The sequence below is a fragment of the Solea senegalensis genome, linkage group LG18 (assembly GCF_019176455.1).
Source record: "Solea senegalensis isolate Sse05_10M linkage group LG18, IFAPA_SoseM_1, whole genome shotgun sequence".
Classification (NCBI taxonomy): domain Eukaryota; kingdom Metazoa; phylum Chordata; class Actinopteri; order Pleuronectiformes; family Soleidae; genus Solea; species Solea senegalensis.
In genome coordinates this window covers 1537954-1555260 of record NC_058041.1, presented here as the reverse complement: position 1 = coordinate 1555260, position 17307 = coordinate 1537954, and the positions used below count along the sequence as shown (strand labels likewise).

General features: G+C 42.3%; 1 protein-coding gene across 2 annotated transcripts in view; it reads left to right on the top strand.

The window, feature by feature from the left end:
• LOC122759042 (transformation/transcription domain-associated protein) overlaps positions 1-17307 on the top strand; it is a 101815-nt gene that overhangs the window by 79606 nt on the left and 4902 nt on the right. For both annotated transcript variants that reach the window (XM_044013518.1, XM_044013517.1), the window contains 7 exons: positions 3216-3306; positions 3863-4068; positions 6322-6583; positions 13005-13230; positions 13641-13858; positions 14975-15159; positions 16177-16380. In XM_044013518.1, the coding sequence (XP_043869453.1) occupies positions 3216-3306; positions 3863-4068; positions 6322-6583; positions 13005-13230; positions 13641-13858; positions 14975-15159; positions 16177-16380 (1392 nt within the window). The remainder of the gene's footprint in view (positions 1-3215; positions 3307-3862; positions 4069-6321; positions 6584-13004; positions 13231-13640; positions 13859-14974; positions 15160-16176; positions 16381-17307) is intronic.

Here is a 17307-nt window from a genome sequence, read left to right as displayed (position 1 = left end):
TGCTGCCTCGAGCTCCGTCTTCCTGTTACCCTTAATGTAAACTCGCAGGTTATAAAAATGGAAAATATGAGAGATTCAGGAAAGGCAGAGCGCTTGTACTCTAGGGCAAAAATATCGAAGAGCAATGTTTGGGACATGTTACTTATTTTTTAAGTCATACGTCAATATTATAGATTTAAAGCAACGTGAGGCATCCGTCAAAATATTAAGTAATGCAAGGATGAGAAATTAAAAATATGAATTGTTTTATACATTTATGCATTGCTTTTATTTGAGTACAACAATTTCAGCCTTTGTGATTTGCTCATTGCATTGTTTGAAACGGCTCTTCCGATTTGAAAACGATTCATTGTTCAGCCCTCGTGTAAACAATTACAGAATGCAGTATAATCCACGTACAGGCCATGCAAATGTGCAGCCATTGACCTTATTGAATGTGTACACGCTGTTTCCAGAACATAAAAAACCTCTGAGCGCTTCAGTCAATAACATTAATTGTCCTGTTACAGTGGAACTTGTCAGGGGGTGAGATGTATTATAAACAGTCAGTGAGTTGAAAGCAGAGGGAAATTGACAAAGCTGAGCAACTTTGACAAAAGTGGCTGAAAATAGACTCTGAATCAATGGGAAACCGCGTTGAATATAGAGTTACATGCATTTGAGGAATGAAGGAGTCATTGTAACAAGCTTAAGACATGCTGAGATCTGATATAACTCTCTTAGTCGATTTGTAATCCGAGAAGAAGAACTACTGTACTTTATAGATAACCATTGGCTGCCCTTTTCTCACCTCTGGCAACTTCAAACCTGTGGCTGTTTGTTGTTAAATCTTGAATTTGTGCACTTTCACAATCCCACTGACACTGAGCCAATCCTTCAGTCGTGTCAGGAAAAGCTTAGAGGTTGGTTACAAAATCCATGAAGCATTAGGTTGATGTGTGAAGAAGCCCCTCCTGTATCTTGCACCACCACCCTCACCGTCCTGCCCTCAGTCATACTGAGCTCAGTGCTGTTGCTGAGATGTGGGGGTATCCTTTTCCACCCCGCAGGCGTTTAGTGAGTCTGACAGGGATCAAGTAGCTATGTAATTGTAGCCTATGAAATTTTGCCGGGAGATCTGAGAGAACCCTGGGGTCTCCTTTCAATATCTAGTGGTCCCAAACCACATCTCTTTTACCTCAAATTTCTGTGAGAGTGCTTTATACGTCCTGGTTATTAGGTACTATTGTTCTTGTAAGTTAAAATTCTAGCCATTTTGTTCATATTGTAGGACTATTTCCAGTAAGCTGTCAGAGAGTTTCTACAGTCGGTGTTTGTAGAAGTTACCAAGGGTGTTTAACACCTAATTATAGAATTAAGCAGAGCCTAAACAGCAGTGCTCCCTTTTTTTGTCTCACGAATCTTGAATGTAAAGGCTTTTTTTCCCCCAATTTTAGGCCATGTTTAATCCCTCAAGGCTAACTACTAATCTATATCGATCTGTATCAGGCAGTTTAATCACTAACGCTACCTTAAAAAGACCAAGTTTTACCCTCAACAACAAGTGCAGGGACGCTAAGTCGCTGGTTTATATTCTAGTGGAAGTTGTAAGTGACACTCCATGCATATTGTCAATAAGGATGTATTTCTGAGAATTGTGTCTGATCCTGCTTTTATCATAAAACTGCCCTCGGGCAGACGATGTCGAGCCGCAACATCAACCGAGAAAGTCTTTAATAATAAATGCGGTAACTTCTCTGAACATGTCGTCATGAACATGGATCAATAATAACATTCTCGCTATTATTGATGTCTGTGGGTGCTTGATGTGTTGGTTATTTTGTGTTTTTAACCACTATGTGAAGCCATAGGCAGATTTCCGCTTTCATGGACAATAAAGACTTTTTATTGTTGTTATTATTAAACACCATGACTGCTTGCTGTGGAGAAAAAGGAAAGTGTGCCTAAGCTTACTGTTATAAAATGACTCTATAGAATTCTACTGAACTTTCATGTTTCATGTCATGCACTCAGTCGCTTTCTTCAGTCACTTCTAAAGCCAAACATTAAATATGTCTCATTTAAAGGGTTGATTCCATTGAAAAAAAAATAGTGTGTGATGTGTTGGACACTTGAGGCATTGAGTGTGTGGGCTTTTACTCAATCAGTGTGTTATTGATGGACAAATGCTTTCTTTATTGCTATAATAGGAATGAAGGAAGGAAACTCGCAGCAAGTGAAGTTGCCTTGACTTATCAAGGTCAAACTGTTATTCTGTGTATGTTCCTTCCCTCTCACTGACCTGCATTGAACTGCGTGAACTGTACGTTTACACAAGATGTTATTTTCTGAAGGAAAAATAATCTAGGCCACAAATAATCTTACCCTCACACACCAGAGTTGCACGATATTTGACTTTTTGCAGATATCCCAGATACCTCATTTGTTTTACTCTTATTATCACAAGGTGGCAGCAAGCAAGCATTTAGTTAAGTTAGAGAACAACATTTACGAGGTGTCTTGAATGTATCTTGAATCTTCTCCTTTAAGCTCAGTGCCCTGTAAATCCTACAAAAGTGATGAAATTCAAGAGGGTCTGTGAATGCATCTTGCTAGCTCAACAAACGATGAACCCTGCATTCCTTTCACTAGCTTTCATGCACTGGAGGTTAGAAGATTTTCCTCACACCCAACAGCAGAGGTCATTTATTCTCCTCTGTGGTGAAATTGCCGTGTTTGCTGACACATTGTAAAGCCAATGCTGGTAATATTGTACTTCCTTTAGCAGCGAGACCTGAGACAAAGTTACCAACAAAGGTTTTCAATGAATTCACCTGTTGCGTTTCTTGTCAAAGGAATCCACCACCCTGGAGTTGGAGCACAACCTGCTGTGTTTAAAGCTCGACTTCAACCGTTGAGCCTTTTAATGTTGTCCATGACTTTTCTTGAAAGTCTTGGGGTCAGTTTCATCATCAGTCACATTCAGTTTGGTTATTCCGCCGTGATGCTTTTTAACTCCTGTCATCATTCCCCTCGACTCAAAGCTTCAAACCCTCCTTGTGTTAGAGTGAAGGTCTCTGGCTGTAGCAGTATGATCTCCTGCTCTCTCTCCCTACCTGACGCACACACACACAGAGCATCTCTCTGTCTGTCTTCTTCTTCACCTCCTGTCTCTCTCCTTCGCGGCCCTGAGGGAGAGTCTTTGAAATGTAATCTGTGACCCTTTTATCTGCTAGGTGGGACGAGTGTACCCTCAGGCGGTCTACTTCCCCATCCGCACCCTTTACCTGACGCTCAAGATCGAACAGCGAGAGCGCTACAAAAGTGGTGAGTAAACATGGTTGGCTGTAATATGTTTGCTTTTATTTATTTTTTTCAAACCACTCTCTGAACTTGAAAAGCACTTTTCTACTCTCTCCGTGCAGAGTTAGTGTTACCCGTAGTGAAATACACTAATTTGAGTGGATTAACCCAGAATTTATGAACCTGCTAACAAAAGAAAAAGATGAAAGTTTTCGTTGCCAGTAGTTGTTCTGCCCTTTTTGTTTTTTTTCCACCAGTGTATGAAATATGACATCATGAATGTGCCCAAAACAAAACAAAGGATTTTGAGGAGAAAGAAAACGTCACCACCCTGAAACTCATTGACGATGATGCAGTGATTACTAATCTGTATCTTTCACCTGAGTCCGTCTTTCTGTTGATGTGACTGATGAAATAAAAATAATGAGCGGTGTCCAAGGCTCCAAAGCCAATCAAAACTCATCTCAATATAATTTTTTTTGGGATTTATTGCTGATTAAACACATTCCAACTGCTCAAAAATCCATTCAAACCCAGATTCAGACAGGTTTCCCCTCCATTTATCCTCTCTTCTCCGCAGATGCATCTGGACAACAGCAGCCCAGTTCAGTGGGGAACCAGCCTCACTCAGGTGCCTCTGACCCGGGCCCTATACGGGCCACTGCACCCATGTGGCGCTGCAGCCGGATTATGCACATGCAGCGAGAACTACACCCCACCCTACTGTCCTCCCTGGAGGGCATCGTCGACCAGATGGTGTGGTTCAGGGAGAACTGGCACGAAGAGGTGAGAAGAACAAAGTGGTCGGTTTTCGTATGTGTCTGACAATGTTGTTATGTGTGTGTTAATAGTGTATCACATAGTGAGCTGGTTGTGAGAGTCGTCATGCCTTTAGTTCATACTGTGAACTCCTGTATGTAAAATGTGTGTATGTTTGCACATCTTATTATGTGTGATTTTGACGCATTATTCCTGAGAAGATATTTGGATATTCCTGTTGTGTTGCTCGTCTGTGATGCCTCCCCCGCCACCTCACTCAGGTGAAGTCTGCACATTTGTTTGTCACGTTGTGTTTTGTCACGTTTATTGTGCCGAAACCAAATATACTTCTACACGGTGCCTCTCAGATGCTTTGATTTTGTGAGTCAAACTCAGGAGGACGTTTTATCTTATCTATGTGGATGTAAGGCCAAGTTGTGCTTACAGTGCCCTCTCCTGGACCTTGTGGTAATTACTTCAGATGGTCTGAGGCACTTCTGGGCTGTATACTTAACTCAAATGGGATTTTAAGGTTCCAGTTTGCCTGAATTTTCTGAATATTCTCCTGCTATTATGAAGTCATCTCACTCAGACTGTCTCCCGCTGCATTCCTGGAGTTCATGTATAAAAATGGCTCTGTGGTGTTGCCATATAAAGGTCAGAGCTGAGAAACCTTACATCTTATATTCAAGACTAGGGGGACTGGTCAAAATCAATGTATCAGATATCAGAAAAAGAATTCTTGAATTCCATTACAGTCCAACAAAAGCATGTGGTATCACATGATAGCTTCATGTATGGACTTATTTTAGGATATAAAAAGAAAAAAAGTGATAATGGTATTAGTGGATACTGGTAAAAATGGTAAGGAGCCATGCCCAAGACCAAAAAGCCAACGGACACATTTGATTCAATACTGTGTTTTTAAATCTCTTTACCTGACGTGTATGTCACCTTAAATCACCAGTTCTGTCAGTTCATGCCTCGCCATGGCAAATTGTATTGGCAGCTTCTCGTGTTAGCCATGCGAGGCAGCATCCATACGAGGTATGTTTGTGGGGGGAGGGGGGGAGATGTGTGATGGATGGGTGCAGTGAGCGTGCAGGATGGGACGAGGGATTTAGGTCTGGAAGTTTGTTGACGCGCGTGTGTCCGTGTGATTATCTGTGATGGTTTGTGACACACAGCAGCAGCTGCAGGCGTCTATGCTTCGTTCCACTGGGCAAGCAGGTGCACAGGCATCTTACAGCACATCACCTCTACCCCCTCCCCCCCGCCTCGCTGTGGATGCTGTATGAAATCACACTGCGGCACCTTTGCTCCTTAAGAAATGTCCCTGTAGTTCTGATAGTTTGAGTCCCTTTTACACAGCCTGTTAGAGGAGGGAATGTAGCACCTTTGCTCTGCCTCGCTGTTCAGCGCATTGTTGTTCTGCCTTTATTCCATCAGCAGAGGTACTCGCGCAGATGAAAGTCTGTGTGAAAGGGTGAGTCAGCATGCTGGAGCAGATGCCACTGACGTTGTGTTGTGTGTGACACTTGTGAATGCAGAAGGCCACTGTTCTGTTTAAAATCACACCAAAAGGAAACGCAGTGTAAACAAGCAGACAAATAGGATTTCTGAGAAAAAGTTGCTTTCGGGCTCACACACACAGGGACGAGGGTTTTGTATGGTATCAGCTTTTTTATCCACACAGAACTGGCGTTTCTCAAAATTTTTGTGTATACAAACTAAACGCAACTTTGGGAAAATGATTTGTCAAACCCCGCACCTCTGTGGCTCTTGCATTCGCTGTCGCATCTTTTTCATTGTAGTTCTGTTTCCACATTAATTTCCAAAAGTCTGAATCTGTATCAGAGGCATCCATAAAAACATATGAAACCAATGATACCAATAATAATAAAAATAATAATGATCCATAATTCAGTTACGCCACATGTGTCAGTGGAAGCGGGAAGCAGACCTTTCTTTGGACAGCAACATCAGTGTTGAAAAGTAAGGACGATGTTTTCTCAGGGAAAAGTATAAAAGAAGCTATTTGTTCATGGCTGATTGAAGTAAGAGAAAGCAGTTAAACTGCATCATCGTTTTTCAAAGATCTTGATGATGTGGAAGAAATACTGGGGTATTGTAGACGGCATCTGAAGTAAAATATATGCTTTTTAAAAAATAATAATCAGTGATATCAATTTGTGGGTCTGATGTCAATTTGACATCAGACCTTTAACTAATGGGAGTATTTATTCTTTAACATCATTTCCTCTCTCTGCCTCTCCTCAGGTGTTGCGGCAGCTCCAGCAGGGTCTGGCTAAGTGCTACTCAGTGGCGTTTGAGAAGAGTGGCGCGGTGTCCGACGCCAAGATCACACCGCACACCCTCAACTTTGTCAAGAAGCTCGTGAGCACCTTCGGCGTGGGCTTGGAGAACGTGTCCAACGTCTCCACCATGTTCTCGAGCGCTGCCTCCGAGTCACTGGCCCGCCGGGCCCAGGCCACAGCCCAGGACCCTGTGTTCCAGAAGATGAAGGGACAGTTCACCACAGGTCAGTTTGCTTTTTGTAATAAATTCGCCCTCTGACTGTGAGAAGATCCTTCTCAGTGTGAGGTTGCTTGCTCTCTGCCTCCAGTTTTCTACTTTTCAAACTTTTGCTTGTTTCGTTCACATTGGTGCCAGTCATTCTAACATCTAGCATCACTGGTAATAGTTGTTTTTCCACTGCATCATGCCAAAATATTGAGACATAAAAGTGAGACATCCCCAGGCTTTGTTCACACCGGATGTTGAATGTTCACGCTGCGCCCGTGACGCACGCACTTCCTAGCAAAAAATTGTCCGAAAAAAAGACGTTCTACCATGAATATCACATCAATCTCTCACCTTTCACAGTAGTTTCAGGGTCTAGACTTCAATTGAATTCATAAAAGCATAAATATTATAATTTTAAAACTGTCTTAGTCGCTGTAGTGTCTGAAAGTGGAGGCTACAACTTCAGGAAAAACCTGTTTGTAGTTATTTCAGGTGAATGAGTCTTCCTCTCTCTCTCTCTCTCTCTCTCCGTCCGTTTGAGTCAACAAAAACCGGGATGTTTTCTGTCAGAGATAACGACAACAATGACAATGAAAAATCCAATCTGTTTCATGAATCCTTGACATGGCGTGACACCGAGGCAGTTGGTGAAAGCAGCAGCACTCTCTGTTCTCCCCAAAGCCCTGGATCAGACATCAGCCACCTCACAGGAAACATGAGCAGTGCTGCTGTTACTGTATGTCTACACTTGTTTAAATGATGATGGGCCAGGTGCCTGATTGGCCTCAGTAGCAGTATATCGAACGGATGGTAACAACATAAGGACGCTGCCAGGAGACACAGCACGCACCGTCATTTGGAGCAGCTTGAGCAGTGTCATTTAGGTTTTCAACCACATGATTTGATTATTTACTCTGACCTTGTCAGGACTAGTAGTCCTCTTGGAGACCAAAACCTGGTCCTAATGAGGCAGAACCTCATCTCTCAGGAAGTGAGGCAGTTTTGGGCTAAGCTTTGAATTGTATTTAAGGTAAGGCTGGCCATTAAATACTGGCTTTAGACCCATAATAGGTATTTATATTTTTTCTCTGCTGTTAATGTATCTTTTAAAAATGATATTAAAGGTTAGGGTTAGGACATTATCTTATGCACAAATTTGCTGTTATCATAATATACCGAATATTGTAAAATGGTTTGCAGTGGATTGTCCTTGGGAAACGCTGCTATAGAAGAATAGAGAAATACCTGTAACGCTCAACCAGACACCGATTGTTTTCATTTGAAAATGCCGTTTTCAAATGCAATCGTAATATGGAGGCAGAATGAATGAGGCCTTAAAAAACAGAGAAGCTCCATTATGAAAGTTTGAGTTCAGTCTTAGCAGCATCTGAAAGTCTGTAAAAACACTATCTGGCTCCAATGTGATGCAGTGTAATGAAATAAGTTTATTTCTTGGCAGCTTTTTAGTTGCATCAGAGTGAAATGGATTCTTGTTGCATCTTTTATAGAGTTACAGTCCACCAGAGGCCGTGAGAAGAAATTCTCACCTTCTTGGCTCTGTGCTACTTATGCCATTTTACACTGACATGTAAATGTATTCCAACTATCTGTTGTTATTGTACTCCAAGTCAACAGTCAAGTGCTGGTTTATTCTAAGTGCTGCTCACTGTATTATCCTCTCGTCTTTGTCTCAAAAACCACTGCAGTGAAAACAAAAAGTGAAAGATACTGTAGCCTACGAAATATTTGAGTGGGTATGTGAATTCAAGAGTACTTTTACGTAATCCTGGCCACAGAGGATGGATTAATATGTATCTGCATCAGAAACAAGTTTTTAATATTGGACTTTCATTAGAAACATTCATATAGTTTCGCTCAGATTTCAAAACTGACTACATTTTTATGCCTGAATCCCTAGAAAATTCCAGATGGCACACTTTCCTGCCTTTCCCGATCTCTGTATTCTCTGAAGTGTTGTAAACTGATGCAACATCAAAGATTAGGAATTGGAAGGCATTCAACGACAAGATGCAGTTCTCTGATCTCTCCCAGTTTAGATTTCAGACGTCTCAGAGGCACAAAGTGTGTGATATTCATGTGTTTGCTTGTAAAAGGCATTGATTAAGCCTCCAGTTATTTTGGCTCATGCACTCAGACTCGCATGCAGACTGTGGAATCCGACAGGACAGGTGCAGCTCTCGTGCAGCCAAACGCCTCCCCTCCCTCGTCCCCTCCGAGATATTTTCTCAAAGCAATCTTTCCTCTGGTTTTGGATGCCACGTGTGTTTTCCTGCGTTGCATAAGAGAGCTGTACACAGTTCACTGGACCTTGTTTAAACACAGAGCGTCTGTCACAAAAACACTGACTCTGCATGGTGATTGCACACACACACCAGGACTACATCCATGCTACTTCATTTTCATTCACAAACACATAAATTCTGCTCAGGATATGTTTGCCATCCACACTACCCCAAGCATTTTACAGCCCACAGAGCTGAAGTTTAAAATCTTTGCTCGTTCTATTTTTGCTTGAAAACTCTGGGGGCTGCATTTTTGTCTGGACGGACAAAAACAGAGAGCTTTTTAAAAACAACAACACACTTTCAACCACATTCTCTTCACAGCTGGTTCTTATTGGCAGTTTAACACAGTTTCACCTTGTCTTTTTTGTTGTTGTTGTTTCTTGATAGTATTACTCTCTGAAACTAAGCAGAAAAACTATGAATGCCCAGCGTATTTGACCAGTCATGTTGATATACATTGTTAGGGATGCATGATATTGGAGTGCTTGGGACGATAACTGAAACAGATACTGATATAAATGTTCTTTCCCTGCACCCAACTCTTTTCATACTCATGTCACAGCAGGTGCAGATATACAATTTATCCATTGTGCAAAACAAATAAACCAAACATATAAAATGGTAGGAGAAGGCACCAGCATAGAATTCAAGGAGGATTAGCCATCAGTCATATCGGGGGAATCTTGCCAATATGTGATAATACTTTTTAGAGCCAATATTGGCTGATAATGATCTGGTTCTGAGCTTAAAAGTGTTTTTTTTTTTATCAGAAAACACACATTGTTTATTGGAATCTGCGTTTTGAGAGCTCTAAAATGCTATTTTTGGAAAACATGTCCTTGTTGAACCTTGTTGAACATTTTCATTGACATTTTCGAGGTATTTTCTGTGGCAGCATCGCAAACCTGGCACATATACTACAACGTTTAGACTCATTGGCAGGATGTTATGGGTATGGGAACATTTCTTGAAATTATGCCGTGTTTTACGGGCAACTTTTTAAGAACGAGAGAAAAAAGATCATATAAATTCTGGTTTCATGTGGATGCCTCGTATGGATGTCGCCTGAATTGCCCTCTCTATTAACCTCTACTTTCTCCTTTTATATCACAATTCCACAAAGCGGCTTCTACTGCTTCCTCTTCCCCCTGCTCTTCTCTTTAGTCTCCTCTTTTACCCTCCAGTGCTCCAGTGAGTGGCCAACAGAGCTAATGTGTTTGGCCCTGGTGGAAAGAAAGGCAAGTAGAGCCGATGAATGAAAGGCAGCAAGGGAAAAATCATCAGAAAAAAAGGCCTCAATAGGAGTGAGAGTCTGAAAGAAAGCGAGAGAGCTGTGATGGCAACAGCAACAGCACATGGACTGACTGAGTGAAGAACACAAACAACACTGAGTGAGACAAACAGTGAGAGCCACGCTGATGAATCTCGCCAGATGTTGCGACACCAGCTGTGCACATGCAGCCAGGCGTCACCAGGGTTTCTGCCTGCCCGCCGACCGTCGCTACCCAGCTGTCCCCACAGTGACGCGGGAGCGCGGCCCGACGGGGACTGAAACCACACAGGCCTTCCAGAGCGAAACAAACAGGGTTTACAGAGCCGCTGAGCAGCCAAGCCCCCGTTTCCCCTGCACGCGTTAGTGGCTCACTCGCTTTCACGGGGTTTGTGGGCCGGTAAATGTGGGTTTATGTTTGCACATATAACATTTGGCAGCGGGAGGCATTCAAATCCGGTGACGGTGAATGCTATTTGCATGAGTTACTGTTTTAACGGTGTTAAAAGATACTTTGGCTGAATAATAATATGCCATACTAAAGTTATATTTACAAGTCGGGTGTTACACTTTATAGTTCTTAGCGTCGATAATCTATGTTGACTTAGATGATTAATCATCAGCATTGGCCAATTATTACCTGCATTTTTGTTCACTCAAATGTGATAGATGCTGTTTTATTAATCGATTATAAAAGAATTATGATTCCATAGTCAGGCAATTGATTGGAGTTTTAATATGTTTTCTGATTTTTCAGCTTCTTAAATGTAAACGTTTTCCGCTTTCTTTGCTTCATATAACAAAGAAATGATTAAAACTGAATCATATTTTCTTTGTGGACAAAACAACATTTTTGAGCATTGTCATTTTGAGGTTCTGGAAACACTGATCAAAATTTTCTGGACCAAACAACTAATTGATGATTTGAGGAATTCATTGACATGTTAATTGATTTAAATAAAATGAAAATAATTTGTTAGATGCAGTGCTAAATAATTTAATTTTGTCCTTTACTGAGTTACACACAGTCATGTGAGTGCCGCAGCGACTGCTTCACAGCTATAAATACCACAGCTGGAGCTCAAAACAAAGTGGAATTTCATCAGCTAATTGTTTCAGATAAAGCTTTATTGCCTATGTTTGACAGAATATAGGAATCACCTCTGTATTGAGTTATCGTTACCAGATATAATAACATAATGTCTGTGTTTTATAAGCCGCCGTCTCCAGATTTAAACGGGCAAAAATGTTTTATATCTGATAAAGACGGAATAATATTGCTTTATTGCTCTGCACCTCCGTCGGAGTGGAGCCCGTCTCGCTTTTTCCATTTGCTGGCATTATACGCTTTTATGGTGCTGAATTGTTGGCGGGTTGCAATTTCTCAGGACTGTTTCAATTTTACCTCCGCTGTTGAGGCAGGTGAATTGCGGGCGGATGGATAGCAAAATAGAGCCACTCTGAAAAGAACATTGGCTGTTTTTAAAGGGCTTATTTAAAGTATTAGGAGGTCTGGGAGAGATTGAACGGGTTTGAAATGGCAAGGCCTTGCAGTTTCATGGGTTCATTATAACAGGCAGTACAACAGGGTGTACTGAAATAAGAGAGGTGAGCGTGTGTGTGTGTATCCGTGTGTGCCCTGGGGGCTTTACTCTAAAATGGAAAACCTGCCTGACTCATTCCCCTTCTTTTGTTATTCCTGCAGCTCATCACAATATGTTATATACAATATGAGATGCAACTTGAAACTGAAATTGAATACTTTAAGACTCTCGTTTTTATTGCTCTAATTTAATCAGCTCCCGGCTTGCGCCGGGGAGTTTTACGTTGATAGAGAAAATGGCTCTCTTTGTGCCAACAGCCCCGCCGTGTATTACTTATTCCTTTTAAGTTCTCTTAAGCAAGGCATCGTGGTGCTCAGAGTGGAACGAGTAAGTGTGAGACACAATATTTATTATGTACATTTCCCAAATGTAAGTTTCTGTAACCGCTGCCCTACCTCAGGCTATCACTGTGTGGAGAAACTCATGGACTGTCCATTTAAATGGATGCAGACTTTTGGTGGAAAATTAAACTCTTTGTAGCCTCTGGATTTGCCATTTGACTACTGCTTTGTTGAGGTTTGCATCAGTCGTGACTTCTAACCAGGCTATTATTGGATGATACCAGCTGTCAATCACACTGGTGTCCATTCATATATGCTATGGGAACATCATTTACAAAACTGACACCATCTTCTATTGAAGAAGAGCTGAAACTCATGATCGAGACCATTAAAAGGTAAAGGTTTACTGACGAGTCGATCACTTGGTACAAACCAGTAACCACAGATCTGTCTTTAACTTCCCCTTGTTTGTTTTCCAATTGCATGTGTTTTTAACTCTTTAAGGGTATTTTATTCTGAAGGTTACCAAGACATATCTGGATTCATAGCACAGAGCTCTGGGAGCATGCAGCTGCAGGGAAAGGTTAAAGGTTGCACCAATAGAAACACACTCGGAGGGCTCCCCCCCAGCACTGTACACTTATTTACTGTTGACAGCACCACTGCAGCAGTTGGAGGTCATTTACACAGTGAAGGACATTTTGAAGATCCAGTGTCAGAGAATAAGTGACTTTAAACAGGGGTGGGGGGGACTCCTCCTCTCATTCTTCTCTCCTTGGCGCATCATGAAACTATGGTGGCCTTCACATGTCAGAAAGGGTTTCATTCTTGTCATCTGTGTCATTAGCTTCAGCTTCTGTGGCTAGTTTGTTCATTCATGCTGCCGTGGAAACGTGGCGACTCAAGGTGGCGGCCACTGTAAAGCAAGGCCCTTTTAAATTGAAAAAAACATCTTTTCTTTTTCCTTTGCTCCCAGACTTTGACTTCAGCGTGCCCGGCTCCATGAAGCTCCACAATCTCATCTCCAAGCTGAAAAAGTGGATCAAGATTCTCGAGGCGAAGACCAAGCAGCTGCCCAAGTTCTTCCTCATCGAGGAGAAATGCCGCTTCCTCAGCAACTTCTCTGCACAGACAGCTGAGGTGGAGATCCCCGGGGAGTTCCTCATGCCCAAACCTACGCACTACTACATCAAGATTGCAAGGTACAGGACTTTTTTTCTTTTTAGACGGGGGAACCTCAGGCTGGAAAGCAAAAGGATGAATTAACATCAGCCAACAAAGAAATGTTGTGCTCCACCAAGCACGCATTCCATTTTAAATGTCCTTGTTCCTTCTACCAATACAGTTTTTTTTATGACAATAAATGGTATTAAATAGCAGATTAAGTATAGGTAAAATACCTCTCCTGTCCTGGTGATACTGAAATCCCCTGTGACTTATTCCAATCTAATATTATTTAAGAGTTATTGTTCATTTTGAGTCAGGAAAATATAAACTTCCCGCTATAAAGGGCTCCATAGAAGCCCAGAGTCTCTTTATAGCTTTGTTCCCATTGTATCATTTCCTCCCACACTGTTTATTACTTCAGTTCTGTCTCTGCGCCTCTCTCCAGGTTCATGCCCAGAGTGGAAATTGTCCAGAAACACAATACAGCGGCACGTCGGCTCTATATCCGCGGCCACAATGGCAAAATCTACCCGTACCTGGTGATGAATGACGCCTGTCTGACCGAGTCACGCCGCGAGGAGAGGGTCCTGCAGCTCCTGCGTCTCCTCAACCCCTGTCTGGAGAAGAGAAAGGAGACCACCAAGAGGCACCTCTTCTTCACTGGTAGGGATTAGAAAAATGGATTTAGGGGTTAGAAAATTGGGTTAAGGGGTTAGAAAATTGGGTTTTGGGGCTGAAATTTCTTTAGGATTGCATTAGGAGTATTTTTTCCAAGAGGTGGCTTAGAATCTGTGTGAAATTTCTACCCATATTAAAACCGTATTGAAAATGATCTGTTCAACAGTTCACTCGACATGCTTCAGACACCAGTGTGTGGCCTGCCATCTTTGGCTGTGTGGGTGATAAATGAGTTAGTTAGTGACTATTCAAACACACCGAAAATACACAAAAGAAACCCACAAACAAAAAAACAGACACACATTGAATGGGTGTAAGGTACTGTATTAAACTCGCTCATGTCCTTGTCACGACAGTGGTGGTGGACATCTTCTTTTTTTCCTTTTCCGATGTCTGATCCGGTGATTTTGTCCTGCTATCCGACTGAGAATCGTATCAGCTCATCCAGATTATTTATTTTTTGTTATATTTTTATTTGCCATCATTTCGTTGTGTGTGTGTGTGTGTGTGTGAGTATCGAGAGAACAGTTGGTGCTGACCAGCTACTTTCATTTTTCTCTTAGTTTCTATCTCCACTCACACACCACAGACAATTTCAATTCACTTTCAAGCCTTATTTCCTCTCTGTAGTCATCCCCCTGTGGTTCGCCTCCACCCAGATGTTTGCACACTCTCCATTTATGCACTTGATTGGTTTGTTTAAGGGGAAATATGGAAGGGGAATTCAACAGTCCCTTTCAACCAATTTCCTCCCAACTGGAATGGCTGCTATTGATGTGATTCGGTGTGCCAGTGTATGTAAATGTTTAGACTGCTTTCTCTGGACAAACCACAAGCAGCGTTTTTACCTTCTTTAACCTTGGCTGGTGTTGAAAGATGGCACGTCTCCACCGCTGCTGTTTCCCAACATAAAATGTTTACACTCTGTTTTTTTTTCTCTGTAGTAAGTGCAGCCAAATGTTTACAGCTTCTGTGTCACTGACTTTATTTCCTCCATCCCTCTACCACCTCTTCATTTCTGGTTTCTGTTACATCCCTCCCCCATTTCCTCCCCCCTGCTTTCCCACCTGTGTCCTGCCTTCTCCTTCCGACTATCTCTAGTTCCCAGAGTGGTGGCAGTGTCGCCTCAGATGCGACTGGTGGAGGACAACCCTTCCTCTCTGTCACTGGTGGAAATCTACAAACAACGCTGCGCCAAGAAGGGCATCGAACACGACAACCCAATCTCCAGATACTACGATCGTCTGGCCACCGTGCAGGCTCGGGGCACACAGGCCAGCCACCAGGTACGGAGACGCACACTCACACGGTCAATCATGGTGACAAATCCCACAAAAGATGGCTTTTATCATTATTTTTACTATCGGTTAAAAAGAATAGGCCAGACACGGCCTCTAGCTGAATGTAAATTTTATGTTTGGCTGCTTTTCCTTTTGTTCTATCCTAGCATCTCTGCCTTCTCTGTAATGGATGTCATTTTTATGATGGTTCAACGCAGAGAAAAATGGTGGCTCCCATAAAGAGCCTTTGCACTCTGGTTGTTCACGACAAAGGCCTGTGTCATATTTACTGTTGATACTGTAGATAGCACAGAAGTTATGTGCTCTGGGGTGGTATACTTTTGGCCTCTGGAATAAGCAAATCCAACAGTTATGGTAAACCAGAGAGAGACTGAATCAAATTTAATTACTGCTGTTTGCAGTTGTGTGTTTGGTTGGAGAACACGAATGTGAAGTCAAATAATATCTCAAACCCGTATGTGTTGAAAATAATAGTGAAAATAATGGTATTTGTGTGCACGAAGGCTGTCTTTATTGAAGAACAGGGTCAACACATGGGACAAATACTACTGGAGCAGTTACAGAAATGCTCTAAATGTAGTTTGAAATCCTTTCTATACACCTGGTTACTCACAGGGCAGTAAAACACCAATCACTTTTGACCTTGGAGGTGTTCCCCAGGGTGCAAAATGTCAATAAAATATCAATATCTCAACCACAACTGTATAAATAACATAATCTTCCTGACTAAAGGTCGACTCGTATAGATTTTTCTATAGTTAATGCCGATTTTCAGAAGTCGGTGCAGCCTATGGCTGATAATTGAAGCTTTAATAATTGATAGTTGGGCGTTGATGTAACTCTTTAAGGGAAACCAATAATGCACACAAGTGCTTCATTAACCAGTCAATGAACAGCACTAATGGTCCGTCTCTAACTAAATATTAAATTCATGAAACAGTTAATCAGCAACAAAAATGTGTCATTTATAATAACCTCTGACCCTAACCCGATGATGACCAGGTGCTGCGGGACATCCTGAAAGAGGTGCAAGGGAACATGGTTCCCCGCAGCATGCTGAAGGAGTGGGCCCTCCACACTTTCCCCAATGCCACAGATTACTGGACCTTCCGGAAGATGTTCACCATCCAGCTGGCTCTCATCGGTCTGGCCGAGTTCATGCTCCACCTCAACAGGCTCAATCCTGAGATGCTGCAGATAGCACAGGTAAGACGAGCGTCCCCCCCCTCCCCCACAGAGACATGTTTGGACTCTCTCGTCAAGGGCAAGTGGGATCCACATGACAGGGGGCTAATTTAATAGATACACACACTCTCATAGATGCATTAAAAGATCACTGTTACTCCTGTGCGCTGCGTATCTGGCCGTATGAATTACCATCATCCCCTGTGACATTCACACCAGACCTATCAGTCAGCCGGTCGCTGTCAATGCGAAGAATGTTTTGACAGAACGTTATATTCAGTCGCTCGGCTCTACAGCTATCAAAGACGGTTCAATTTAAGCACTGTGTGTGTGTGTGTGTGTGTTTCTCCATCCACACACACATCCGTCTGGTGCTCAGTGTCCACAGACAGCTTTCCTAAAGTCATTATTAAAGATGATTGTGTCAGTCGGCCACCCCTCCCTTCTGATCCTAATCTGCCTTTGCTGACAGGCATTCCTCCGGGCAGCTAAGCGCTAGTATTAACCTCCCCCTCCCCCTTTTCTGCCTGTTCCACTCCACAGATCCCATTAGACACAGGGGGATTATGGTGTGGAGAGTGTATACGCACAAACACACACACACACACACACAGTGAAAGAGAGAGAGAGCAAGGGCAGGATGTCAAAGCGATAGCCCCATCCTGGCCCTTTAATAGAGACCTTATATTCCTTTAAGTTGGCTCTGATGGTGCTGACTAGTGATGCATCAGCTGTCTTCACAAGCAGATGTGGCAAAAGTACTCACATTCTTTGCTTTGGCAGGAGTACAGAAAAAAAACAGTAGGAAAAACTGGTAAAAGTCCTGATTCAGCTTATTTACATAAGAAAAAGTACAAAAGTAAGAAGTTAAAATGCATTTTTAACTTCAGTGTTACACAATACCAATGTTACAGACATTAAGTGTTCATTTATCAATAACCTACAGTG